A 27880-nucleotide genomic window follows, 5' to 3' on the forward strand; every position below is an offset into this window, starting at 1 on the left:
GAACAGGTCATGAAGGCCCAACGGCACCGACCGGCCGCCGTGTCATCCTCAGCCCGCAGGCGTCACTGGATCCGGATATGGTAGATCGCGTGGTCAGCACACCGCTCTCCCGGCCGTTTGTCAGTTTACGAGTCCAGAGCCGCTACTTCTCAATCAAGTAGCTCGTCAGTTTGCCTCAGAAGGGCTGAGTGTACACCGCTTGACAACAGCACACGGCAAACCGGATGTGTTGTGAGTGACAATTCGCAATTTTTCACAAACATAACTTTTATTGATGTAAGTTCACAATGTTGATGACTGAACAACAAACAAAAGGTAACAATAACGATGCCAGTAAAAGTCTCCTAATTGAGGCAAAGAAAAGTTCACTTCTAATTTTCCTCAAAGGTTCATGGTAACACACACACACTAGTAACAGTCCAATTCAGAGACGAAGACGTAATCTTCAATGGTCGTAGTACACGATGTCAGCATCCGGCGTGAACTGAACTTCGGTGCTGGTTCTATCCCCTAAATAGCTGTCTCCAGCCAATCAGGTTTTGGCGTAGTGATACTTCCTGCAGGCCGTGGCTCGAGCTCCTCCTGCAGGAAGTAGTGCTCGGAATGTCTGTTTCCATTATCTTGTATGTAAATTGCCGGTGTTTACCATGGTGCTTTTGGTACTCCTTGGGCATAACCTCGTCCTCTGTCGTGTAATATGGGTTGCCGGCCCTCAGGGGCTACCTTGGCTCTGGTATAACAGGATGGTCATCCAAGTGCTAGCCCAGCCCGGCAGCTCTTAGCTTCGGTGATCTGGAGGGCAACAAGTGTTACCACTGCGGCAAGATGTTTGAAATTATTACAAATCCTATAAAATATTAAAGTCCTGTCACTGTGTTTCTGAGTAATGCCTACAACGCCTACGGAGCCTACGTCTTGGAGACGATGGACTAACACTGCAGGTATTAGACCTGGCTGTAACTGGAGACTGCACACGACTCGGTGCAGAGAGGCGAGCTGTCCGGCGTAGCTCAGTGCTCCGGTATTTAACGAGGCATCGACCAGACACTGCCCACACACACGATGCCCACGAGTTGGTGTCTGTGGTCCCTAATCCATACAGTTATTGCGCTACGAGTGTACAGAGGGCGCCTTATCGATTGTGGTGGGTGGTACTCTCTGCAGCCGTGATTACCGTCACCACACTGATCATTGAGAAGAAAATTTCAGACTTCACCATGCCGTAGCACTCTTTCTATTGTACACTGAAACGCCAAAGAAAATAGTATAACCATGCGTGTCCATATACAGAGATATGTAAACAGGCAGAATACGGCGCTGCCGTCGGCAACGCCTATGTAGGACAAGTGTCTGCCTCATCTGTTAGATCGGTTACTGCTGCCACAATGGCAGGTTGTCAGTATTTAAGTGAGTTTGAACGTGGCGTTATAGTCGGCGCACGAGCGATGGGATACAGCATCTCCGAGGAAGTGATCAAGTGGGGATTTTACCGTACGACCATTTCACAAGTGTACCGTGAATATCAGGAGCCAGTGAAACATCAAATCTCCGACATCGCTGCGGCTTGAAAAAAGATCCTGCAAGAAAGGGACCAACAACGACTGAAGATAACCGTTCTACGTGACAGAAATGCAACCCTTCCGCAAATTGCTGCAGATTTCAATGCTGGGCCATCAACAGGTATCAGCGTGCGGACCGCTCAACGAAACATCACCGATGTGGGCTTTCGGAACCGAAGGCCCACTCGTGCCTGACACAAAGCTTTACACCTCGCCTGGGCCCGTCAACACCAACATTGGACTGTTGATGACTGGAAACATGTTTCTTAGTCGGACGAGTCTCGTTTCAAATTGTATCGATCGGATGGACGTGTATGGGCATGGAGACAACCTCATGAATCCATGGACCCTGCAAGTCAGCAGGGGACTGCTCAAGCTGGTGGAGGCTCTGTAATGGTGTGGGGCGCGTGCATTTGGAGTAATATGGGACGCTTGGTACGTTTAGATACGACTCTGACAGGTGACTCGTACGTCAGCATCCTGTCTGCTCACCTGCATTCATTCGTGTCCATTTTGCACAGCGACGGACTTGGGCAATTCCAGTAGGGCAATGCGACACTCCACACGTCCAGAATTGCTAGAGAGCGGCTCCAGTAACACTCTTCTGAGCTTAAACACTTCTGGTCTGCCAAACTCCCCAGACATGAACATTATTGAGCATATCTGAGATGCCTTGCAATGTGCTGTTCAGAAGAGATCTCCACCCCCTCGTACTCTTACGGATTTATGGACAGCCCTGCAGGATTCATGGTGTCAGTTTCCTCCAGCGCTACTTGAGATACTATTCGAGTCCATGCCACGTCGTGGGATGCGGAACTTCTGCGTGCTCGCGGGCGTCCTACACGATATTAGACGGGTATACCAGTTTCTTTGGCTCTTCATTGCATTTCGGGCACTGTGTACTACCCCCAAACAAGAAACTTTAGCGTCGTGGAAATCGTTTCATCCTCCTGCTCTCTTTGTTCTGCATATGCATATACACATATACTCTGGGACCCAATTGTCAGTACATGGTGCAGGGAACATCGTACCAGTATTAGCGATTACCTTTTTTATTCCATTCGCTTATTGGACTGGGGAGAAATGGCTTTACATCCCTCTGTGCACGCCTTAATCACTCTTAACCTATTCTCACAACTCGAAAGCAAGGTATACGACGGTGACAGCAGAATTCCTGCACAGCCTTGTTCTCTATATTAACCCAACAAGTTTTCACCAGAGAATAATGTTGTCTTTCTTCCAAAAATATTTGCTCAACTTTTGCGAATATCTCCGTACGACTTTCGCATGACCTGTATAAACATGTTATGATCCTAGCAACGCGTCTCTGAATTAGTTCGATGTCTATCGTCATGCCTTCTTGATAAGGACACCAAATATAAGTCTACGATAAATGACGCGTTTGTTTTCAAAGTTCTATATTTTCCAAAGTATTATACGTACAACGGTGACTGATGCACGAGTATAACCGTAAAATCACCGAGTTTGCATTGTGTTCAACAGTTGGCGTTATGAGCGCAGTGGCATGGCAAAATGGTGGCAAAGCAAGAGAATGAACATTTCGCCTACAAGTTGATACTGAGCGATGAAGAAACCTTCCATTTGTATGAAAAGGTTAATCGGCACAGTGCGAGAGTACGGTGTGTGTGTGACAAAAGTAGAGACACTGACCACACCGTGAGCGATCTGGCAACGCTGTGTTGTTCCACTTGCTTTTTCAGGTGCGTTCATCCCTTCCAGATGCTCAGTCCGAATTTCAGCTACGTGCAGCTGTCACGTGATTTTTTATAGCGTAAACAGTGAAGTTTTGTTTTTGTTGTGTTTTACGAAAAAGGAATAGTGGAATTTAGAGCACCGTTATGTCATCAAGTTTTGTATTAAACTTGAGCAGACTTTGAGGACGGTCTTTGAAAAGTTGAAACATGCCTATGCGGAACATTCCTTGTCAAGAGTACAAGCTTTCTACTGGCACAAATCATTTTTGGAAGGCCGAGAACACGTTGAAAATGAACCTCGCTCAGCAAAACCTTCAACTTCAGAAACTGACGAAAACGTCGAGCGTAAAACGTCCCCTTGTGAGATCAAACCGACGTTTAACAATATGGTTGACGCGTAACTTGTCAAACACTTTCACTGTTCATCTAATTCTGAACGAAGTTTTGCACGTGCGAAAGATTTGTACCAAGTGCCGAAAAAACACACTCGAAGAATCGTGTGCGTTGATCTTCCTGAGTCATTTGGCAAAGACCACAAATGGTTCAGTAGTGTGGCCACAGGTGATGAATCCTGGAGTTTTTAGTACGATCCTACGATCCTGAGACAAAGCTGCACACTGAGACATCTCCTCGACCTAAAAAAGTTCGAATGAGGAAATCAATTATCAAAACAATGCTTATTTGTTTTTTTCACAGTAGGGGCATCGTGCGGAAGGAATTCAAGAACAAATTGTCAGCCAAGTGTTTTACGAAGATGTTGCCGAACGGTGGAGGAACAGGATGAATCCAGTGAGACCGGACATTGCAAAAGAGTGGATGCTAAATCGCGATAACGCTCCATGTCACAGAGCCACTTCCATCACGGAATTTTTTATCTCAAAAAGCATTCCTGTTATTCCACTGCCCTCCTAGTCACCTGATCTCAGTCCTTATGACTTTTTTCATTTCACGATATAGAAAAAGTCTTAAAAGGACGTTATTTTTGGTATTATGGGGAACGTTCAAGAGAAAGTGACCGACATGTTAAAGGTCCTACCAGCTGGAGCCTTTCAGCTATTGTCGTTTGAAAAAAGTAAAAACTTTGGTAGATAAAAAATTTGTCTCACTACTTTTCTCACACACCTCACTTCGTGAAAACAGTCATCATACTGTGGTGCAAGGTTGGTTGGTTGGTTGTTTGGGGGCCGTGACCAAGCAACGAGGTCATCAGTGGCGCTTGGGCGAGATTCGGCGCATGTTAATGTTTTCTATGCAGTATCACTGACGATGCTCTATGGGCCGTTTTCCTTCTCTAAGAAGACAGTGACGGATACATCTTACACCTATGTGTGGCAGTTGTGATTGTTTCGACAACTGACTGCTGATTTCGAGAATTCCACCTAGCAAAAAGACGGGACACGCCCTCACTGGAGTATAGATGCTCGTCGCTACCTAAATTTCTGCATCGCTGAACACAGAGGTGAAGATGATAACGCTCTGTTCCCTTGGCTCCCGCCAGGTCGCGTGACCTAACGCCTTGCGACTTTTTCCTTTTAGGGTACACTAACAACCGTGCTTTACGTAGCCCCGCTGCCAAGAACACTGGAACAGCTCAGACACAGCACCAGTGCTGCTGTGATGGCAATTGACAGGATGTTGCCGCATAAGATATGGAATGAACTTGAGTACCGGCTGAACATGTGTGGTGTTACCAGGAGCGCAAGCACAGAATATTCGTAGAGTGCAAAATGCAATGCCTGATGGATTTACGGCTTTATTCGAGCATTAATCATATTTGTATATGTAATATTTTGGAAAATATAGAGCTTTGAAACGAACGATTCATGTAAATTAGACCTCTACATTACACAATGTCAATGTAATTGTACTCCAGTGTAACTCATCTTTGAGAAATAAAATTTTCATTGCTCAAAGACAGGTTACAAGAATAATATGTGGGACTCCCGAAAGTTCATCGTATATACATCTTAAGGCATTAGACATCCTGACTACCGCTTCGCAGTGCATGTATTACCTCTCGAATTTTATTGTAAACTGGCATAGAGCCCGTTGCTTGGCTCACGTGGAATGTGTAGTCAGCACAGTTTTTTTTTTTCTTTTCCTTTAATCGAATTTTTGTATTGTTCACAAACTGCAACTCCTTCTATACTTTTCAGGCTAATTAAGGCCTTAGAAGTATGGTCTTTTCCGAATGTACTTCTAACTAACAAGTGATTCTGATAGCTAGTATCCAAAGTTTTTGTTAATCATGCCATTTGCCTTCTCGTGGTAAATTTCCATTGAAATTCCTTTATATCTAACTGAGAACTTAAATACAAATTTTCTTACATTTAGCTTTTAAAAATATAATTTCACAATGAAATACTTTCATAATAAGCGGTTGAATTTTCGAAAACACTGAAATACGTATTTTTAAATTTGTAACTGTAAGGTCAAACACTAGTTAGCGGGGTAGCCGCGCGGTCTTAGGCCGCCTTGTCACGGTTCGCGTGGCTTCCCCCGTCGGAGGTTCGAGTCCTCCCTCGGGCATGGGCGTGTGTGTGTGTTGTCCTTAGCATAAGTTAGCTTAAGTAGTGAGTAAGCCTAAGGACCGATGACCTCAGCAGTTTGGTCCCATAGAACCCTACCACAAATTTCCAAAAAAGTCAAACACTAAGTATCATAGTTGTAGCTTTAAAAATATTGAAGTAGTTCATTAATAATGACATATTTTCAAAAAAAATTTCAGCCACTATTTCAGCCCCGTGTGGGTTAAATTTCTAAAAATGAAACATGTACTTCATTATTTCTGACCGAGAAACTCAATACCAATTTTCGTAGGTCTAGCTTCAAAATCGCCTTAATAGCTATATATTTTCAAAAATAACCTTTCATCCTCTATTTCACGCTATTAGGGTCGGAATTTCGAAATATCCCTTCCTAAAGAACACCTTCAGTACGAAATGAACACCCTCTTCAAATTTCAACTTGGTGTTCTTAATTTGGACTGGGTGAAGAGGAGTCAATCAGTCAGAACACTCCTTACATATAAATAACTCTCTGCAAGTAAAAAGGAACAATAACGCACATAAGGATAACGGCAGAATAGAATATGACATCCATTACTTCACTTTAAGGACATCGGAATTAGTTTTTATGAGTGCGCGTCATCGGTGAGGATAAGATTAAAACCTCAAAAATATGGTATAAAATTCAAGTGACACAATCGATAGCGAGCATAGTGGAGAATCAAAGTCTTCAGTGGTTTGGGCATGTTACGAGAAAGAGCACTGACAGGTGGCCCAAGACTGTGTTGATGTGGGGCCCAGAGAAGAACTGATATGGACGGCCAACCCTGTCATGGAAATTTCATGTTGATTGAAATATGGATGAGATGAGTATAACAGCTTTCAACTGGAGTAACAGACTGATGGAAGGAGGAAACGACTAACCTCTCGTGGGAAAAGTTAAAGAAGAGAAGAGAGAGGTTGTCTTCAGGACAAAAAGGTGTACACAATGCTGCAACCAAAACTTTTGATTGTTTAACAAACATATAATTCCTGACAGACATCAAATCTACATTTGCAAACACATTTAAAATGTTTCCTATTTACATAATATCTGAAAGATGAAAGGTACAGATTTACTAATTCCATATATGTAATGATCTAACATTCCGATGAAAATTTTGCTGCACGACGACCATTTATAGGTGTTTTTACTATGGTCGGCATGCCATATATATGTATATATATATATATATATATATATATATATATATATATATATATATATATATATATATATATATATATATACCGACCGGTTCCAAGAGTTCCGGAACCTGTACAGAAAACTGGAATAGAGATCAACATAAACATCATTTCTGCCCTTTTTATTGCTTATGAAAATCACACATTGCATGTTGTACCACCAAACACTGAGACCTTCAGAGGTGGTGGTCCAGATTGCTGTACACACCGGTACCTCTAATACCCAGTAGCACGTCCTCTTGCATTGATGCCATACTATCCACAAGTTCATCAAGGCACTGTTGGCCCAGATTGTCTCGATCCTGAACGGCGATTCGGCGTCGATCCCTCAGAGTGGTTGGTGGATCATGTCGCCCATAAACAGCCATTTTCAATCTATCCCAGGCATGTCGACAGGATTCATGCCTGAAGAACATGCTGGAAACTCTAGTCGAGCGATGTCGTTATCCTGAAGGAAGTCATTCACAAGATATGCACCATGGGAGTGCGAATTGTCGCTCATGAAGGCGAATGCCTCGCCAATATGCTGCCTATATGGTTGCACTATCGGTCAGAGAATGGCATTCATGTGTCGTACAGCCGTTGCAGCACCTTCCATGACCACCAGCGGCGTACGTCGGGCCCACATAACGCCACCGGAAAACAGCAGGGAACCTCCACCTTGCTGAACTCGCTGGCCAGTGCGTCTAAGGCGTTCAGCCTGAGCGGGTTGCCTCCAAACACGTCTCCCTCGATTGGTTGAATGCATATGCGGCACTCATCGGTGAAGATAACGTGATTCCAATCCTAAGCGGTCCATTCGGAAGGTTTTTGGGCCCATCTGTAGCGCGCTGCATGGTGTCGTGGTTGCAAAGATGGACCTCGCCATGGACGTCAGGAGTGATGGCTCTGAGCACTATGGGACTTAACATCCGAGGTCATCAGTCCCCCAGAACTTAGAACTACTTAAACCTAACTAACCTAAGGACATCACACACATCCATGCCCGAGGCAGGATTCGAACCTGCGTCCGTAGCGGTCGCGCGTTTCCAGAGTGAAGCGCCTAGAACCGCTCGGCCACTAGCGGCCGACGTCAGGAGTGAAGTTGCGCATCATGCAGCCTATTCCGCACAGTTTGAGTCGTAACACGACTTCCTGCGGCTGCACGAAAAGCATTATTCAACATGGTGGCGTTGCTGTCGGGGATCCTCCGAGCCACAATTCTTAGGTAGTTGTCATTCACTGCAGTAGTAGCCCTTAGGCGGCCTGAGCGAGGCATGTCATCGACAGTTCCTGTCTCCCTGCATCTCCTCCATGTCCGAACAACATCGCTTTGGTTCAGTCCGAGACGCCTTGACCCCTCCCTTGCTGAGAGCCCTTCCTGGTGCAAAGTAACAACGCCGACGCGACCGGTCCGCAGTATTGACCGTCTAGGTATGGTTGAACTACAGACAAGGCGAGCCGTGTACCTCCTGCCTGGTGGAATAACTGGAATTGATCGGCTGTCGAACTCCCTCCGTCTAATAGGCGCTGCTCATGCATGGTTGTTTACATCTTTGGGCGGGTTTAGTGACATCTCTGAACAGTCAAAAAGACTGTGTCTGGGATAAAGTATCCACAGTCAACATCTATCTTCAGGAGTTCAGGGAACTGGGGTGATGCAAAACTTTTTTTGATGCGAGTGTGTAAACCTGTAAATGGACGGGATTCAGCCAAATTTTGATCGGAATGAATGCTGACTCGTTCCACATCACTACGAGTAATCGTACGAATTATTCAAGGAACAAAGTCACTGTTGGGCGCACTCGCAATTTTTTGTATGCATTTTTCTTCACAGACACGCCGTGCTTTCCCTGAACGCTACCAACAAATGCAAAGTTTCCACTCTTCTTTACCTTTTACTGCTTTTACCGAGCGATGTGGCGCTGTGGAGAGAGAGACACTGCACCGCAAAGAGGGCGGTTCAGAGCGACTTCCGGCCATCTATACTCAGATTCCTCTTGGCTCCTCTAAAGCGCCTCAGGCAAATGTTGGAATGATTCCACTGAAGAAAACATCACTGATCTCCTGCCCAGTTTTTCCCGAAAACAAAATGGCTCTGAGCACTATGGGACTTAACTTCTGAGGTCATCTGTCCCCTAGACCTTAGAGCTACCTAAACCTAACTAACCTAAGGATATCACACATATCCATGTCCGAGGCAGGATTCGAACCTGCGACGTAGCGGTTGCGCGGTTCCAGACTGTAGTGCCTAGAACCGTTCGGCCACCCCGGCCGGCTCCCGAAAACAAGCTCACGGCTCTGTATCTATTGTTCCAGTGCCCGACGAGGCGTTAATCGCGGAACTCCGTTGGTTTCTCTTTTATGAACGGTTTTACGTGATCGTCCACTTTCATATCGTTCCTCAGCAGTACCCTAGAACATGTAACAGCTGTGGCGTGCTCCACATATCCATGTTTAATGAGGTATTCTCAACTCCCAAACTTTTTAATGCTATCTTAGCCACTGCGTCCCATGTTCGCCTGATCCACCTACCTGCTCTCCTGATTCCGTCATCGTTGATTCGACGCCTCACCCAGCTGCTGGTGGAACATATCAAATCCCCATCTTACCACAGACTTATGTTTTCCGTGGTTTCCCTAAAACAATTTTAAGTAAACACCGAGCCGGATTCTTTTGAAAGGGCACTGCCGACTTTCCTTAACTACCACTCCCGAATCTGAATTTGTGCTCCGTCTGTAAAGGCTACTTCTTCGCCATGCTCCGTTCTCTTTCTCTGACTCCATCATTCCACTGAAGATCCTACCACGCCCAAGTTTACTCGTTGTCTTAGAAACCGTCCCATGACATCTTGTTAAACTGCCACACACTATTGAAAACAGAAAGGGAACTACACCATCGAGCTGATGTGGTAAAGATCAGGTATCTTGCACATAATCATTTTTCAGCTCAAATATTTCAAATGGTGTTGCCATTGGCATGGTACCTGTGCAAATTCAACGCTAACAAAAGTGACGTCATAAAAGGAAACCTAGCTTCCCTTCATGTTAACTCTTCCTTCCGCCACTTCTAGGTAGAACAACTTTACAATTACAAATGAAAAGCACAATCTAGCGTGTGTCCTACAGACTGATTTATTTTGTTAACCAGTTTTCGCCTTACAAAGCCATCATCAGCATTAACAGACTATTGTCGTCACAGAAGGTATAATACACATCAAGGGTGAGACACGAACGCACAGTAAATTTCAACTTTGACAAATGTAGTGTTAATGCAATTAAAAAAGTTAACGTTAAACAGTAAATAAATATAAAGAGGAAAATACAAAGAAACGTGAGCGCCTAACTCAGGAAAACGGTGCCTGTATAACAAGTTAAATTAAATTAACAATTCCAATAAAATTAGTACGTCGCAAGAGTGCTGAAGCATATCACGAGGAGATATTACATGTAGAAATTAATACAGAAAGATAAAAGATGGAACTGACAATGGTAACAACAGAATACATGGAGTGCATAAATAATCACAAAAAAATAAAAACAGGAAAAATGAAGGAATGGAGTGAAACTGGCAGTGGCCCACAGTCCTGATTAAATATTAAATGACCAAATACAGCTCAGTAATTAAGCTTTTCTAAACTTCACTTAATCGTCACAGTTTTTCATTGCTTCTCTCACCGTGTGACCCATTCTATTCCTCAAGTTTTCCCGTACTCATTTATTTTATTGCGATTGCCTGTGTACTCTGTATATTCTGTTGTTACAATTGACAAATGCAGTTTTACACTGTTCGTGTATTACCTTGCAATTTTGTAATTTAAACCATCATCATCAGGTGGACTTATATCAGTTGATAAGCATATGTTACGGCTTTGGGCTAACCTGTGTAACTTCATAGGAGAGTGAGGTAAAATATCTTAGTACATAGTATTGTGAGGTTCTGATCATAAATGCTCGCTTTTATAGTTTTAAACCGTGATTCCTTTTCTCGTCACACATTCACGTCGTCAACAGCAGTGATCCTGCAACACTTTGGCAAAAGCTTTGACTGGAATCCTGTCCAGAACCAGTGTCACATTCCCCACCAATTGATTCAACAACTCCCAAGATTCTTCTCTTGGTTACCGACAAGTTTGGAGAAGCACACAAACTGTATGGAAGCTGCTGGTACCTAATCAATTGCATATGAGGGTGGCTACGGGGCTATTATCTCTTTTTTAGCCAATAACTGATACAAAGGAATAGTACTGCGGACTATAAAACAATCAAATGAAATTCTTGACTGGACTGAAGATTTTTTGGTAGGGAGAACGGAGGATGTTAAATGGTTCAAATGGCTCTGAGCACTATGGGACTTAACATCTGTGGTCATCAGTCCCCTGGAACTTAGAACTACTTAAACCTAACTAACCTAAGGACATCACACACATCCATGCCCGAGGCAGGATTCGAACCTGCGACCGTAGCAGTCGCGCGGTTCCGGACTGAGCGCCTAGAACCGGAAGGATGTTACCTCAGATAGAGAGTCATCAATGGATGTAGAATTAAATCCCGGTGTACACCAGAAAAGTGTGTTTGGGTCCCTTGCTGTATATTTTCGACCTTGGAATTATATTAATGGTAACCTTGGACGTTTTTCAGACGATGTAATTATTAATCATTTCCTTAAAAAGACTACACAAATATTTAATCACATCTTGATAACGCTTCAAAATAGTGCAAAGATTAGAAATTTGCTGTAAATATTCAAAATTGTGAAGGTATACATATCACCAAACCAAAAAACGTAGTATTCTATGACTGTAATATCAATGAGTGACAGTTTAAATGGTTCAGCTCGTACAAATACCTCGATTTAACAGCTTGCAGGGATTTGAAATGGAAAGATCATATTGGTTCAGTCATAGTTAAACCAGGTAGTTGTCGTCGATTTATTGGTAGAATACTAAGAATATGCAATCAGTTTCTAAAAAATATTGCCCATCCTAGAATATTGCTCAGTTGTGTTGGTCTTATGCCAAAGAAGAGTAATAGGGATACTGAACGTATGGAGAGAAGGACAGAACGAATGGTCGTAGGTTTGTTTGGCCCCCCGGGAGAATATGTCAGAGATGTTTAAAAAGTGAAGTGGCAGACGCTTGAAGATAGATGCAAACTGTTCCGACAAAGCCTACTTACAACGCTTTAAGGACTAGATTTGAATGATGACTCTAGGAATATACTACAACCCACTATGTATGGGGCCTGTGGGGGAGGACAAGATTAATTACAGTGTGGACAGAGGCACTTGAATCGTCATTCAGCCCACATTCCATACGTGAACAGAACAGGAAGAAGCCCAAATACCGAGCGAGGTGGCGCAGTGGTTAGCACACTGGATTCGCATTCGGGAGGACGACGGCTCAATCCCGCGCCCGGCCATCCTGATTTAGGTTTTCCATGATTTCCCTAAATCGCTCCAGGCAAATGCCTGGACAGGGCACGGCCGATTTCCTTTACCATCCTCCCCTAATCCGATGACACCGATGACCTCACTGTTTGGTCCCCTCCCCCAAAACACCCCAACCTCTAAGCCCCAATAACTTGCACAGTTATGCTCTTCTCGGTGATTTGCAGAGTATTAGCAGGCACAACAAGATAAACTATTATTAAACGAAACTAGAGCTTAAATATTTCAATATTTAACGAGTTTTTTTGCGTGGCCATTCTCCACAGCAAGTACAGAAATATTTGTTATGCTACTTAATTTATTTTTCCCAGGTAGAACATTTGATGCCAGATACAGAGAACACATGAGAGCCTCGAAGTATGGGACAAACCACTGCACATTTTCAGAACACCTGAGAGAACGTAACCACAAGCCAACCACTAGAGATGAATGTATGAGATAATTAGAATTAACTATAAAAAACACCTCCTCACCCTGCAAGAAAATTTCCACATACAGAAAAAACCAAAGCAGAAAGTTAAACCCTGTCGAGTGATCAAGTACACATGCCGAACCGTTCATTGCTTACACTAACAGTTAAAATAATAGAATAACACTCCAAAAGAGAATTATTATCATAATAATAATAATAATAATACCCAACACCTTTTCACTCACTTGTTCATGAGCACCTCCACAGAACACCAAAACTCAAATCAACTGATTACCAGACGTTTCAAGTACTCTCTAACGGCTATCACATTTATATGTGATAGCCGGTGTGGCCGAGCGGTTCTAGGCGTGTCAGTTTGGAACCGCGCGACCGCTACGGTCGCATGTTCGAATCCTACCTCGGGCATGTACGTGTGTGATGTCCTTAGGTTAGTTAGGTTTAAGTAGTTCTAGGTTCTAGGCGACTGATGACCTCAGATGTTATGTCCCATAGTGCTCAAAAAAAATAACCATATACACATTCTTCAGCTCACTCTTCCTCTCTCTTTCTCTCTCACACACACACACAACCACACACACACACACACACACACACACACACAGACATAAACATGATGAATAGAAATTGGTTTGGAACATATACTTCGTAAGGTTGGTAACATGTAGGTAAACAAACCAAAGAGGAGGAAATGCATAATGAAGTTAACAGTATTTACGTTGGTAAAAACACAGTGTTCTAAGAAATAGTTATATCTAGTGGCAAAAGAATAATAGTACACCACAAAAAAGAAGGAGAAACGTGGGGAACACTGTGAAAAAGTTTGGAATGCAAAATTGTGCTTATATGTCGGTAATAAAGGGGTAGTGCGACATCCAGACCAGACGAGAGGAAACGCAGATCACACTAAACTGTAAGCAGTAACTCGTTTACATAAAAAAAACGAGACGTTGTAGCGTTGCTCTTGGGGGGGGGGGGGGCAAAAGAAAAAGAATTGTTATTTTCATATTTTTAGAAAAATGCCGAAAAAGTTAACATTTTGGTGGGCCACTTGGCAACAGAATCAGGGATTGATTACATTATTATAATAACATACGTTGTGCATTAAATACCTGAATAAGAGCAGCAGACTGATTTATTTGAGATCGTTCGGAAGAAACATTATCATTTCTGTGCATTTTTATAGTCGCGATGTAGTCATACTCGGAACAACACTAAGGGACCAGAAGATTTATAGACTTTAAAAGAAATGCAACACTACACAATTAAAAAAGAAGTTGATTCAGAAATAATAGGGAAACGATAATGTTCCTTCTGCCTCATGCTGCGTTCGGCCCATGAACGTGATCGTAATTTCTGGTGACGAACTAACACAAAATAATTATCATTCAAGTAAATGAGGAGATGGAAATCATCAAGGTTAATTTACTAAAACATACACACTTATATTTTACACACGTTTTTTAATGCTACGTACCTTTTCATATTAAATTACAACAGATGACCATCGTGGTTAAATACTTATACATAACAGTCAAAATGTCCTCTTGATGCTGTCTGTTCGTAATCAGTTACAAGAAAATACATGTTTTCTGATTGGAAAAATAACAATTAGCACATTTATTGAATATTTTCACACTAAATATAAAATACCGATGAGGAACGCAGCAAGTCCGCGTCCGCCTTTCATGGAATACAAACAGTAAAAGGTGAGGCGGCCAATGCCTCATTTGTCTTGAAACAACAGAATTCTTTTTTATGTCATTAATCGATACATGTACATAGAGATTTACAAGCACGGCGCAATAACGGCGAAGATAAAGAATAATTGATTCTGTCTCTGTTATGCGAAGGTTCATTTCTTTTACTTTACAATTGTTCGATAACTTTAGGCGATCAGGCGTTTACTATTGAGCGTATATTAATGTTCGTGAGGCGAAAATTACTAATATTACAACGTGAACTGTTTGATAATCTAAAAATAACAAAACTGCATCGTCATAGGCCCCACTGAAGATGTCTTAGAGCAAGAAAAAGGCGAAACACGTCTGGGAAAAATAAATTAAGTTGCAGCAAGAAAAGGAGGTTTTATTTACAAAGAAGTAGTTCCAATAGTTGAGTAATACCGTCACTTGGTTCTTGTGTAGTAGTGCAGTCCAGCAGAGCCCTCAGCACCTCAGAGCCTCGCTGATAGATGAGCGACTGACCGGCGCCCCCTGGCTACACTGTACTGATTATGCTTATCCATTACGGATATTTTAGAACCGTGACTGTATATAGAATGTAAATAAGTTATACAAAACTGCACCCAGTCTCTTTTTTGAATAATTACGTTCTGTTTCATGTACTGCTTTTCGAACCTTTTCAGGTTCATCTTCAGATAGTTTCAGGAAGTTGCATCATTATTGCTAGCATAATGCTGGGTGATGGTTCTATGACAAAAAGATGGAACACACTATAATGTATCGCCATGACTATAGGTTATCTGTCGATATGGATGTAAATTTAGTTTTTTACTTACTGCGATAGTATAGGCGGTTTGTTTCGGTTAGTGTCCATCTGTCTGCCTCCATTTTGATATCCAGTTGTTGTATCACTATACACACTTCCACACAAACTATATTAATTACACTCTGACAGCGAGACTTTTCCAGCATCCAGCATGCGCTTTACAACTGTTGCTTGTAACAAAAAAAATGTTCAAATGTGTGTGAAATCTTATGGGACTTAACTGCTCAGGTCATCAGTCCCTAGGCTTACACACTACTTAACCTAAAGTATCCTAAGGACAAACACACACACCCATGCCCGAGGGAGGACTCGAACCTCCGCCAGGACGAGCCGCAAAGTCCATGACTGCAGCGCCTAAGACCGCTCGGCTAATCCCATACGGCTGCTTGTAACAAAGATCTTGACAGAAAGATATGGCATAGGCCTACTTTACACAGAGATCTAATTTGTTCTTCTTTACATGTATTAAGGTCGATATAAGAGCAATATTCAATATTTGCTCTTATATCGACCTTCATACATGTAAAGAAGAACAAATTACATCTCTGTGCTAAGTTGACCTATGCCATATCTTTCTGTCAAGATTTTTGTTACAAGCAACAGTTGTAAAGCGCATGCTGGGTGCTGGAAAAGTCTCGCTGTCAGAGTGTGATTAATATAGTTTGTGTGGAAGTGTGTGTAGTGATGCAACAACTGGAAATCTAAATGGAGGCAGACAGTTGGACACAAACCGAAAAAAGCCGCCTATACTATCGCAGTAAGTAAAAAACTAAATTTACATCCATACCGACAGATAAGCTATAGTCATGGCGATACATTAAAGGGTGTTCCATCTTTTTGTCATAGAGCCAGCACCCAGCATTATGCTAGCAATAATGATGCAACTTCCTGAAACTATCTGAAGATGAACCCGAGAAGGTTCGAAACCGGTTCATGAAATGGAACATAATTATTCAAAAAAGTGACTGGTTGCAGTTTTGTATATTTACATTATACTGTACTGTACTGTGCTGCACTGTGCTGCCTGCAGGCCTGTGGCGATGGGTCCGCGACGCCAGCAGCTAGGCTTGCTGGACGAGAGCGAGCTCTTCATGGAGCTGATCCGCGACGTCGCCAACGAGCTGGACATCGACGTGCTGTGCCACAAGATCCTGGTGAACGTGGGCCTGCTGACGCACGCCGACCGCGGCAGCCTCTTCCTGGCGCGCGGGCCGCGCGACGCCCGCTACCTGGTCGCCAAGCTGTTCGACGTCACCGTAGATACGGGTGGGTACAGTACTATAGCCAGCCCGGCCTGCCAGCGCGCTCTGCGCATGCGCGGCAGCAGCGCTCCTGCCGGTGTGGCACCTCTTCTGCAGCCTGCTCAATGTATACGTACTGCACGTACTCCAAGTCTGCGTTGTTGTTAAAAGACACTATAAATCATTGTTGTTGTTGTTGTGGTCTTCAGTCCTGAGACTGGTTTGATGCAGCTCTCCATGCTACTCTATTCTATGCAACCTCCTTCATCTCCCAGTACCTACTGCAACCTACATCCTTCTGAATCTGCTTAGTATTCATCTCTTGGTCTCCCTCTACGATTTTTACCCTCCACGCTGCCCTCCAATGCTAAATTTGTGATCCCTTGATGCCTCAGAACATGTCCTACCAACCGGTCACTTCTTCTTGTCAAGTTGTGCCACAAACTCCGCTTCTCCCCAATTCTATTCAATACCTCCTCATTAGTCATGTGATCTACCCATCTAATCTTCAGCATTCTTCTGTAGCTCCACATTTCGAAAGCTTCTATTCTCTTCTTCTCCAAACTGTCTATCGTCCATGTTTCACTTCCATACATGGCTATACTCCATACAAATACTTTCAGAAACGACTTCCTGACACTTAAATCTATACTCGATGTTAACAAATTTCTCTTCTTCAGAAACGCTTTCCTTGCCATTGCCAGTCTACATTTCATATCCTCTCTACTTCGACCATCATCAGTTATTTTGCTCGCCAAATAGCAAAACTCCTTTACTACTTTAAGTGTCTCATTCCCTAATCTAATTTCCTCAGCATCACACGACTTAATTCTACTACATTCCATTATCCTCGTTTTTCTTTTGTTGATGTTCATCTTATATCCTCCTCTCAAGACACTGTCCATTCCGTTCAACTGCTCTTCCAAGTCCTTTGCTGTCTCTGACAGAATTACCATGTCATCGGCGAACCTCAAAGTTTTTATTTCTTCTCCATGGATTTTAATACCTACTCCGAATTTTTCTTTTGTTTCCTTCACTGCTTGCTCAATATACAGATTGAATAACATCGGGGAGAGGCTACAACCCTGTCTCACTCCCTTCCCAACCACTGCTTCCCTTTCATGCCCCTCGACTCTTATAACTGCCATCTGGTTTCTGTACAAATTGTAAATAGCCTTTTGCTCCCTGTATTTTACCCCTGCCACCTTCAGAATTTGAAAGAGAGTATTCCAGTCAACATTGTCAAAAGCTTTCTCTAAGTCTACAAATGCTAGAAACGTAGGTTTGCCTTTCCTTAATCTTTCTTCTAAGATAAGTTGTAGAGTCAGTATTGCCTCACGTGTTCCACTATTTCTACGGAATCCAAACTGATCTTCCCCGAAATCGTCTTCTACCAGTTTTTCCAATCGTCTGTAAAGAATTCGCGTTAGTATTTTTCAGCTGTGACTTATTAAACGGATAGTTCGGTAATTTTCACATCTGTCAACACCTGCTTTCTTTGGGATTGGAATTATTATATTCTTCTTGAAGTCTGAGGGTATTTCGCCTGCCTCATACATCTTGCTCACCAAATGGTAGAGTTTTGTCAGGAATGGTTCTCCCAAGACCGTCAGTAGTTCTAATGGAATAATGTCTACTCCCGGTGCCTTGTTTCGACTCAGGTCTATAAGACGCACCTCAATTTTAAAACAATTTTTTTAAAAAAACAATAACATTTTTACCGTTTTTATTTACATTGCGAAGCCAGATTAAAAACATTCTTATCAATCTCAATGAAGTTCTTCAGCAGATCTGTAACTAAAATGTTATTTTATTTTAGTTTAATGACAACCCGTTTCGGCATTTCACTACGCCATCTTCAGGACCCATATGCATCTCTCAAAACAAACGATGGTGCCACACAGTGCCATGTATCTGATAAACTTAAAACTTCGTTAACCGATTTGCACGGGGAAAGAGCAGGGCGAGAGAAAATACGGATTCCAATTACAGTCATCGAAACACGAGAGCGAGCACACAGTTCAACCTAAAACAGGGCGATATAGAGAATTTAGCTTATGACAGACGTGACGACGAGTTCGCTACAAGGAAAGAATTTGGTACGAAGAACTGGGACCGTCAAGCAGCTCTGATCACGAACTAACTAACGGTGCTCCAGCAAACAGTTGCACTGCGGTCTTACTGCCATTGCCTCGTGGTACGGCTGCAGAGGGAGTCCCTACCGTCCAACAGCATCCCAAATGCGTCCCAATCTTCATCTTCCTCGTTCGCTCTTCTACACCTGCAAGAGTACACACAGGCTGGTGCATCTTCCAGCCAATCACAGCGCTCGTTTCTAGGTGCAACGCGACGTCGTAATCGGCTCGCATCAAATGCGAGCTGTATGGCTTCCTTATTAACTCGTTTTAACGGACAGACTCTACCGAAAGATCTGGATACTTCTACCTCTAACTTATATCAACCACGAATTCGGAAGGAAAGATCTTTCTACTTAAGCGCTCCAAGTCACGTACGCCAAGACAAGGAGGACTGGTGTCCTCCGCCTGCATTTCTCTCCTTGTTCTATGACCCCCCCCCTCCCCCGGTCCTGCTATTGTCCTGCGCGCTCCAAGAGTTCACCCTACCTTTTGTAAGCTCAAAGCTCAGGGAGACCAGAAAGTTCGCCTTAGCCCACAGCCAAACTTTCAGAATGGATTTCAAGCAAGACAGTGAGTGTTCATGACACAAAAGCTGCTGATCGTACAGAAAAAGTCAGGATTAAAATTGAGCACAACCCCATGGATTACTTCTCATAAAATGATAAAGCATAAAATGATAAAGATGGCATATGAAAAAGGATCGAATACCGTATCTAGATGGTAGGCTATACTCTAATAAAAGATGTACTCAAATAAGCGGACGTCTACCAGTACTTATACACCCTTCGCAACGCGCAGTACTGTCGCTTGCGGAGTTCAGACGTACCAGGTGTATAAGTATGAAACCAGAATTTGGCTGCAATAATTACACGTCTGTTGTTTGAAACAGATAATATTTTATTCAAAATAATCTCCGTTGCTATTTATACATTTCTCCCACCTCTCCGGCAGGCTATGAATGCTACGCCAAAAAAAAAGGAAAAAAAAAACAGCTCTTCTTTTGAAGCGAACCAGCCAGCGAGCGATTATTCGTACATTTTCGTACGAACTGAAGCGTTGTTCAGCGACGCGACGACGTGTCCCACGCTTCCCACGCCCGGGTTCCCGGGTTCGATTCCCGGCGGGGTCAGGGATTTTCTCTGCCTCGTGATGGCTGGGTGTTGTGTGCTGTCCTTAGGTTAGTTAGGTTTAAGTAGTTCTAAGTTCTAGGGGACTTATGACCACAGCAGTTGAGTCCCATAGTGCTCAGAGCCATTTGAACCATTTTTTTGACGTGTCCCAGTACTGCAAACAGACGATAATTGGACGGAGCCAAGTCTGGGTTGGGTTGTTTGGGGGAAGAGACCAATCAGCGAGGTCAACGGTCTCATCGGATTAAGGAAGGACGGGTAAGGAAGTCGGCTGTGCCCTTTCAAAGGAACCGTCCCGGCATTTGCCTGGAGCGTTTTAGGGAAATCACGGGAAATCTAAATCAGGATGGCAGGACGCGGGATTGAACCGTCGTTCTTCCGAATGCGAGTCCAGTGTGCTAACCACTGCGCCACCTCCCTTGTTGAGCCAAGTCTGGAGAATAAGCTGCATGCCCTAGTATTTTACAACTGAACGCCTCAATCGTTTCCCTAACCCGTTTTACTGTGTGTGACGGGGCGTTATCATGGAGCAATATGACTTGGTGTTGCCTTGTTCCATATTCTGGTCGTTTTTCACGTTATGCGTGATTTAAAACAATTATTCGCTGTTGGTAGCGATTAGTGTTAACGGTTTCACTAGGTTTTAGCTGCTCATAATAGATTGCACACTTCTGATTCCACCAAACACAGATAATTGTTTTCTTTCCAAAGCGATTTGGTCTTGCAGTAGATGTCGATGATTTGCCTGGATTCGCCCATGAGCTACGACACTTTGGATTCTCAAAATATATCCATTTTTCATCACTTGTCACTATTCGATGGAGAAATTATTTTCTGTTGTATCTGGCTACAGCATTTCACAAGTGGTTTGTCGATTTGTTCGTAATCTGTCATTTAGTTCATGCGGAACCCAATTTCCCACTTTCTGCACCTTTCCTATAGCTTTCAACCGAAGACAAGCGAGTTTCCCGCGCTCGTCGTTTCTCACGTCAAAAACGCCACTTTGAATTTTTTGAACCACTCGAAATACTGTGCTTTCCTGTTCACCGAAAGTTTCGACAAGCATTCGATGCGATTCTGCAGCAGTTTTCTTCAAATTATGACAGAAAATCAATGCTGTCCGCAAATCGTAGTTCGTAAGCACAAAACTCGACCTGTCTACGGGTTTGAAGCAGATAGTGATGTGCGGAACTTGGGTTACTGTGTGTCGATATTCGTCGTCAGCCGTTACAGGAAGCATATGGCGCTGCAGATGCGGTCTCACGCGCCCTACACTGACGGTTAGCACCATCTGTTGGGAAATTCCGGTTTCATACTTCTGTACCTGGTACACGGAAATGTGACGCAGTGTTCCGGATTCGGCGGTGACGCCCGAGCTAACGACCACCTCCCCCATTTGATCGTTAGCATCGTATTCGTGCGATAACTTTGTAAACGGGCGCGTGATTTGCAACGGTCGCAGACTGGTGCCCACCATAGGCGATACAACCTGCAGCCTCGTCATCTGTGTTGACAATGATTCGGCGCTGGCTGCAGCTCGCATACCGATCGCTGATTTGTCGCTGCCGGCTTCGGAATATTCATCAGCCAGCGAGCAGCACGTCACATTTCGCTGCGTCGGCCGTGCGAAATTATTTGACGTCGGTTTTTCGGCCGAATATCGGGACACCGTTCCGCTTCGCAGGTTATTTAATTCCTCCCTTAAACGCACGGCAAGTTATTTAATAACGCTCATCAGTGTAATCGAAAATTACATTGTCGCCCAGTTATGTATCTCACCTGATGGCAACAAAAAAAAGTCGGTCTCCCAGTGGAGGCAAATGGGATTAGCGCAGTTGCGCGTCGAATTAAGCTGGACGGCAGTGTAAATGAATAACAGCTGCGACGTGACGGGAAATTTTAACCGGACGGGTGTAGTGGCCTTCAGTTCCAATTCTCCACTCTTCATAATGTACCAGCCGATGACATTTCCCCCTTTACAATTATATTCATAATTGTTTCATTTCTTCCACCACAAAGTAATAACATAAATTATTCACTCAGAAACGAGTTGTCAAAAAATAACTGGAATAGTAATTGTCATGTCTACAATTCGTCTGCAATAATTTCACTGAAAAGCTACGTTTTTGTGGAATGTAATCTGCAATCGAAGAAACGAACGTGTTCTTGATGTTACAATAGTAAGTCAACTAAACATTTCATAGTTTTCCTCCACTTTCTAAGATATCCTTTCACTGACGATACAAGGCATATCTAATGCATTTCTCAACACGCACAAAAGGGAAATAAGTTGAATACTTTCACCTTTTGATGCAGCATACGCAGTGTTGATTGCATTTGAAAACTTAATGTCGTGTGCTGGGCCCCCAGAAATGTCTGTACGGCTCTTCCAGTTGAGCTAAGCTTGTAATTTCATCTTTTTTCTCGTAATTCCTTCTACATGTCTTAAGGTGCTTTCGCAATGCGACATCTGTCAGCCACAGGTGATGTAAAAATAAAGCAGCTACTGTACTATGCTTACTTCACTGCAAAATGTCATACAGTATAACAGTTTGGGATAAGTCATCTAGCCAAGCTGAAGTGATTCGAGTCCAAGAGCGTCTAATACGGATTATTTTTTAACTGAGTATACTAAATAATGTTCTTCAATATATTTATCCCTTAATGAATGTTGACTTTATTAATGTATCACCGTTTCGAATGAACAGCTAAATTTAGTCGAAAACAGTGTCCTTTTATTGGTGGCCAAATACTTCAAACTCCAACCGTAAATTTCATTGCAGGGCCAGTTTATGTACTTATCGTTAACTATATCGCATAACCTGATAGCAGAAACGCAAACCGTGTAAGTGAGGCTTGAAATCTCGTTTTGCTTTAGACCGTGCTTAGCTAGAAACTTATCATTTATATGATTGCTCTTAAAAAATGGCTCTGAGCACTATGGGACTTAACGGCTGAGGTCATCAGTCCCCTAGAACTTAGAACTACTTAAATCTAACTAACCTAAGGACATCACTCACATCCATGCCCGAGGCAGGATTCGAACTTGCGACCGTACCGGTCGCGCGGTTACAGACTGTAATTGCTCTTAATTAACATAAATGTATGATACTTAAATTGAACATGTGGTCTTATTCATAAATTTATTTGTGAAGTAGGAGAAACTTAAACTTTTTCCGTTTTGTTAAGTGTTTACCTGTGCTGTCTATCTGTACTTTCTTCTCTGTGTAACCTGCTGTTAGCGCAGCATACGAGCTCAGTGCGAAGCTCGTAAGTCACAAATCAAAGGAGTCTCATATTTAATATCAAAACAAAAGGGTTGGCCTCCGAATTGCAATGCAACACCGCTACAGTGAGGCGAACTAACTAGCAATGTAGGGGTTGTCTTTAGAGGGTCTCCTAACCAGGATCATCCGTCGGAAAATACTTTGGTTTTGAGATTCAAATCAAGCCTAAATTTAATAAACGGCTTATTTACTCCAAAATCTCGGCGTATAACACACTAAAATGACAGAAAATAACCCTCCAACTAAATGAACATAACGTCTCATAATGTTGACTGAGAACATGCTCCAATACAATGATCACAAAGTGTCCTTAAGTACCGAAACACAAAGCTCTCTATAAGCTTGATTTAGTAGTGAATCTCCCACTATGACTGTGGGGAGGTGTACTCGGAAGACTGTTTCGGAAACGTTACAAGTTTCCCTAACCTGTGCAACTTGCAAAAGCAAATGTAACGAGTCCAATACCAATGAAATAATACAATTAATTACCAACTCAAGTTGCTTAGCATATACCGCAAACTGTGAGCAGCTCAGAAAGCTTACAGCACGAATGCAAAATGTAGGACTTAATCAAAACGCAACAAATGTGCGACAGATGGTTCAAATGGCTCTGAGCACTATGGGACTCAACTGCTGAGGTCATTAGTCCCCTAGAACTTAGAACTAGTTAAACCTAACTAACCTAAGGACATCACACACATCCATGCCCGAGGCAGGATTCGAACCTGCGACCGTAGCGGTCTCGCGGTTCCAGACTGCAGCGCCAGAACCGCGCGGCCACTTCGGCCGGTCTGTGCGACAGAATGCGGCAGTAATCACCGGATACAGACAGCCGAGATGAGGACAGGAAATGCCTGCCCCCGACTACTTCAGGATCACAAATGCCCCAGATGGCTTCCAGACGACAATGACTGAAATTGGTCCCCGCTAACGTAACTCACAACTTCTTGAACAACTCTACATGGAGGGAGGACACAGTAACTAGCGAGAATTTTACCTTATTTACAAGAACACAGGAGAACATATTCTTGACTTGCAGAATGCGTTATAACATGCAAGAGACTGGTATCGGCAGCTAACTATGTTCCAACCGTTGCTCAAGACCTTTGCGTCTAAGCGCGGTGGTGGGCAAGACAGTTGACTGAATAACAAGATTTGTTGGGAAAGGCAACGAATTTTCTCACGGTGGCCTGTTCTTAGATGTGTATACAGGGAGTTGAATCCATCACGCGCAATTATGCTCTAGAAACATGCAGTGGCTTAGCACCAGCTGCCTTCAATGGAGAGAGCTGCATCCACCGCCAAAGCGAGGGTTAGAGGCTCACCGCACCTGCTTCCTCGAACAGCAGTACCCTGGCGAACCACTCCCCTTTTTCAGAGTCTCTGTAACGCCCTGGTCCACTCGTCTTTTAACAAGATAATTTCGAACCCTTCCTCATTAATAAGCCTTCAACACTCCTCAGAAACAGCCAAGAAATGATAAGAAAAATAACCAAATGTCGCTCAGCAACAGGTGACAGTCACATTACAACATGTCAAAAGAAAATGATTTCAATTTGTTTTTAAAACTGATGTCGATGTCTCTTAGCCACATTAATGCAAAAAGGGGAGAAAGGGTTATCAGGTATTTCTATGACTGAAAATTTCCTACTGCTCTGCACCAGTAAAATTCAGTTATGTACAGTGGAATACATTTTTGGTCGTAGGGTTATGTTTACAAACGCCGCCATTATTATCAGGCTGCTCATTTGAAGCAGGCGACTTTATAACACAGTAAAGTTGTAAGGTAGTTGTTTATCGGCCTAGTTCTCTTATATATTCTAGGATGTCTGCGCATTTTGAAGAAACGAAAATTTTGTGCATAAATGCGAATTTTTAATATTCATAAAGGACTGGAATTCGGTCGTAGGAAAAGAAAGAAGGAAAAATAGTAGATGGAAATGTTTTTAAAATTACTGATAAGATTCTATGGGACCAAACTACTGAGGTCATTGGTCCCTAGGCTTACTTACAGACTAATTAAACTAACTTACGCTAAGGACAAAACACACACATGCCCGAGGGAGGACTCGAACCTCCGACAGGGGAGCCGGGCGAACCGTGACAAGACGCTTTGTACCGTGTGGCTACCCCACGCGGCTGTAGTAGATGAATATGGACTGGGGGTAAGGAATGAAAGAGGAAGCCGCCTGACAGAATTTTGCACAGAGCGTAATTTAATCGTAGCTAACACTTGGTTTGAGAATCATGAAAGATGGTTGTATACGTGGAAAAGACCTAAAGACACCAGACGGTTTCAGATTAATTATATAGTGGTAAGACAGAGATTTAGGAACCAGATTTTAAATTGTAAGACTTTTCAGTGGCAGACGTGGACTCTGACCACAATTTATTGGTTATAAACTGTAGATTAATACAAAAGAAACTACGAAAAGTTACGAATTTAATGAGACGGGACATGGATAAACAGAAAGAACCAGGCGTTATAGAGAGAGCATCAGGGAACGATTGACAAGAACAGGGGAAAGGAATACAGTAGAAGAAGAATGGGTATCTTTGAGAGACGAAATAGTGAAGGCAGTAGAGGATAAAATAGGTAGAAAGACGAGGGCTAATAGAAATTCTTGGGTAACACACGAGATACTGAAGTTAATTTATCAAAGTAGAAAACATAAAAAACAGAAATGAAGCAGCCGAAAGGCAAAACAAAGGTCCAAGCAATGAAACCGACGAGAAGTGGGAAATGGTTAAGCTGGAATCGGTAGAGGACAAATGTTTCATCATCATCATCATTTAAGACTGATTATGCCTTTCAGCGTTCAGTCTGGAGCATAACCCCCCTTATACAGTTCCTCCATGATCCCCTATTCAGTGCTAACATTGGTGCCTCTTCTGATGTTATACCTATTACTTCAAAATCATTCTTAACCGAATCCAGGTACCTTCTCCTCGGTCTGCCCCGATTCCTCCTACCCTCTACTGCTGAATCCATGAGTCTCTTGGGTAACCTTGCTTCTCCCATGCGTGTAACATGACCCCACCATCTAAGCCTGTTCGCCCTGACTGCTACATCTATAGAGTTCATTCCCTGTTTTTCTTTGATTTCCTCATTGTGGACACCCTCCTGCCATTGTTCCCATCTACTAGTACCTGCAATCATCCTAGCTACTTTCATATCCGTAACCTCAACCTTGTTGATAAGGTAACCCGAATCCACCCAGCTTTCGCTCCCATACAACAAAGTTGGTCGAAAGATTGAACGGTGCACAGATAACTTAGTCTTGGTACTGACTTCCTTCTTGCAGAAGAGAGTAGATCGTAGCTGAGCGCTCACTGCATTAGCTTTGCTACACCTCGCTTCCAGTTCTTTCACTATGTTGCCATCCTGTGAGAATATGCATCCTAAGTACTTGAAACCGTCCACCTGTTCTAACTTTGTTCCTCCTATTTGGCACTCAATCCGTTTATATTTCTTTCTCACTGACATTACTTTCGTTTTGGAGATGCTAATCTTCATACCATAGTCCTTACATTTCTGATCTAGCTCTGAAATATTACTTTGCAAACTTTCAATCGAATCTGCCATCACAACTAAGTCATCCGCATATGCAAGACTGCTTATTTTGTGTTCACATATCTTAATCTCACCCAACCAGTCTATTGTTTTTAACATATGATCCATAAATAATATGAACAACAGTGGAGACAGGTTGCAGCCTTGTCTTACCCCTGAAACTACTCTGAACCATGAACTCAATTTACCGTCAACTCTAACTGCTGCCTGACTATCCATGTAAAGACCTTTAATTGCTTGCAAAAGTTTGCCTCCTATTCCATAATGTTGTAGAACAGACAATAACTTCCTCCTAGGAACCCGGTCATATGCCTTTTCTAGATCTATAAAGCATAGATACAGTTCCCTGTTCCACTCATAACACTTCTGCATTATTTGCCGTAAGCTAAAGATCTGGTCCTGACAACCTCTAAGAGGCCTAAACCCACACTGACTTTCATCCAATTGGTCCTCAACTAATACTCGCACTTTCCTTTCAACAATACCTGAGAAGATTTTACCCACCACGCTGATTAAAGAGATACTTCTGTAGTTGTTACAATCTTTTCTGTTTCCATGTTTAAAGATTGGTGTGATTACTGCTTTTGTCCAGTCTGATGGAACCTGTCCCAACTCCCAGACCATTTCAATTATCTTGTGTAGCCATTTAAGACCTGAAATTCCACTGTATTTGATGAGTTCCGACTTAATTTCGTCCACCCCAGCCGCTTTATTGCACTGCAATCTATTGACCATTTTTTCCACTTCCTCAAATGTGATCCTATTTCCATCATCATTCCTATCCCATTCTACCTCGAAATCTGAAACATTACTGATCGCATTTTCACCTACATTGAGCAACTCTTCAAAATATTCCCTCCATCTGCCCAAGGCATCCTCAGGATTCATCAGCAGTTTTCCTGACCTGACCAAAATACTTGTCATTTCCTTCTTACCTCCCTTTCGAAGACTGCTAATTACACTCCAGAATGGTTTTCCAGCAGCTTGACCCATAGTCTCCAACCTGTTTCCAAAGACTTCCCACGATTTCTTCTTGGATGCTGCAATTATCTGTTTGGCTTTGTTTCTTTCTTCAACATAACTTTCTCTGTCTACCTGGGTTCTGGTATGTAGCCA

The 27880-nt window shown here is 43.0% G+C and overlaps 1 protein-coding gene across 1 annotated transcript in view; it reads left to right on the top strand.

Annotated features, from left to right (window-relative positions):
- Nucleotides 1-27880, top strand: part of LOC126176335 (cGMP-specific 3',5'-cyclic phosphodiesterase) — a gene marked incomplete at its 3' end in the record, with an annotated part of 587168 nt that overhangs the window by 81136 nt on the left and 478152 nt on the right. Inside the window, exon 2 of the mRNA XM_049923487.1 lies at nt 16425-16660. Coding sequence (XP_049779444.1) covers nt 16425-16660 — 236 coding nt within the window. The remainder of the gene's footprint in view (nt 1-16424; nt 16661-27880) is intronic.

This window comes from Schistocerca cancellata, chromosome 3 (genome assembly GCF_023864275.1).
Source record: "Schistocerca cancellata isolate TAMUIC-IGC-003103 chromosome 3, iqSchCanc2.1, whole genome shotgun sequence".
NCBI classification, from domain to species: Eukaryota; Metazoa; Arthropoda; class Insecta; order Orthoptera; family Acrididae; genus Schistocerca; species Schistocerca cancellata.